The following is a 1,951-nucleotide window of genomic DNA, read 5'->3' on the forward strand; positions in this document are numbered from 1 at the left end:
CAAATAAAAAGGCGCACAGGAAACAAAAACCTGTTTTATCCTGCCCTTTCCCCTCAAATCACAGAGATATCTAATCACATTGGATTAGAATTATCACAAGACCTTAGCATTTAGCAAAATCTAGCAGGTAATCTACGGGGCAGTTTTTACCTTACAAATTTCTGGCATGATATATTCTTATAGAATAAAATTACAGTCTCCATGATTATTACAAAACACATGTGGTCCCTACGTAAAATTAATAGCTCTTTACAAACCCACATAAACTCCTTTTAGATGTTTTTTACATGTTTTTTTTACATGTGAGGACATTAACATGTTCAATTGAACTTGCAGTTGAAAATGTTCTTTTGTTCTTGTCTTAATTTCCAAAACTATTGGTTTTCACGTGTTATGATTAGATGCTGGTTGGGTTAAACATGGCACTTATTTTATTATTTTTCTTTTTCTTTTACTCTCTGTTATAACAGGATGTAAGGAGGTGATGTTCATTCATAGCCACTACGGCCACCTCAGTGAGGTGGTGTCTGCAGCAGAGCAACCTGCAGAAAGTCAGAGCGACAAAGCTGGAAGGTTAGCCACCGTTGCCCTGATTTTGCTGATATTATAAAATTACTACAATATAAAACACTTTCAAACATTTTATTTAACTTCTGCTATTTTTAAAATGGTATCAAAAAGCAAAGTTATATTTAATAAAACCTTTAGAGGTATGGAATGTACTCAGGTTTACAAAAAGGGAGAGCAGGCATCCCCAACCTCGGTCCTCGAGGCCCGCTGTCCTGCAGGTTTTAGAGGTTTCCCTGCTTAAGCACAGCTGATTATAATGATTGCAGTAGACCAAAAGCCTGTTAATCAGTTTTCAATTAAAATCAGCTGTGCTGGAGCAAGGAAACCTCTAAAACCTACAGGACAGCGGGCTTCTAGGATCAAGGTTGGGGATGCCTGAGGTAGAGGATCACATTTAAACGTTTATGTGTGCAGCGGTCCATAATTCAGATAAATGATGGTACTAGATTAAGATAAAAATGTATATATTTCAGTAGGACATATGTCATTTACAACCATCCTTGCCTTTCCAGTGTTCTTTCAGGCAAACTAAGCTCTGCTGTCATATCAGCAAGCGTTCGAGATGTCTCTAAGGCAAAAACCATCCCTGTTGCTGTCCAGTATACCCTTTCATCTTCACAAGTGGTACAGGAAATTTTTCAGGCATCCTTACACACACATATTTACTTAGACCATTATTACTTTTCAACAATTAGTGCTTTTCAGTGTCGTTGATGCATCTACTTCCATCCGAAAAGGAAATGTTCTTTCTTAAAGTGAAACTTGTAAACTCTGTGTATGTAAGAGTGTGTAAGAAGTGACAGTTCATTTATGAGGATAAGAGTCCAAATAAATGACCACTGCAACAAATCAAAGGCAGTGATTTTCTTATAAAATAAAGCTTAGCCAGGTTTGAGATGATACATATAAAATGTAAGCTGCATTATAGTTACAAATCTCTTTAAGGCTGACCTATGTAAATTACGATATTGTGACACTATGTTGTACAGTGAGATATTTCCACATGTTTTTCTTTCTAGGTGGATTTTTCCCAGAACAATTCTGCTGTTTGTGCATTTTGGAATTTCAGCTTGATGTAAGTTTTACAAACAGGAAACGTACTCAAACAGTTGGAGCATTCTTCTCTAATATTAGATTGCAAAAAAATGTCGAGATGGCTTTTAGTCAAACAATATTAACACCTTAGCATCATAAAGCTTTAAAACAGACTGATGTGTAAAACTCATCCATCCATCCATCCATCCATCCATCCATCCATCCATCCATCCATCCATCCATCCATCCATCCATCCATCCATCCATCCATGCCTTTGTCAATCATCCATCCATCCATCCATCCATCCATCCATCCATCCATCCATCCATCCATCCATCCATCCAT

General features: G+C 37.1%; 1 protein-coding gene across 1 annotated transcript in view; it reads left to right on the plus strand.

Annotated features, from left to right (window-relative positions):
• The window catches only part of LOC107083661 (adhesion G-protein coupled receptor D2-like), a gene marked incomplete at its 5' end in the record, with an annotated part of 108,313 nt that overhangs the window by 8,667 nt on the left and 97,695 nt on the right, over nt 1-1,951 (plus strand). Inside the window, 3 exons of the mRNA XM_015373041.1 lie at nt 471-573; nt 1,083-1,194; nt 1,590-1,645. Coding sequence (XP_015228527.1) covers nt 471-573; nt 1,083-1,194; nt 1,590-1,645 — 271 coding nt within the window. The remainder of the gene's footprint in view (nt 1-470; nt 574-1,082; nt 1,195-1,589; nt 1,646-1,951) is intronic.

The sequence above is a fragment of the Cyprinodon variegatus genome, unplaced genomic scaffold (genome assembly GCF_000732505.1).
Source record: "Cyprinodon variegatus isolate N-32 unplaced genomic scaffold, C_variegatus-1.0 Scaffold80, whole genome shotgun sequence".
NCBI lineage: Eukaryota > Metazoa > Chordata > Actinopteri > Cyprinodontiformes > Cyprinodontidae > Cyprinodon > Cyprinodon variegatus.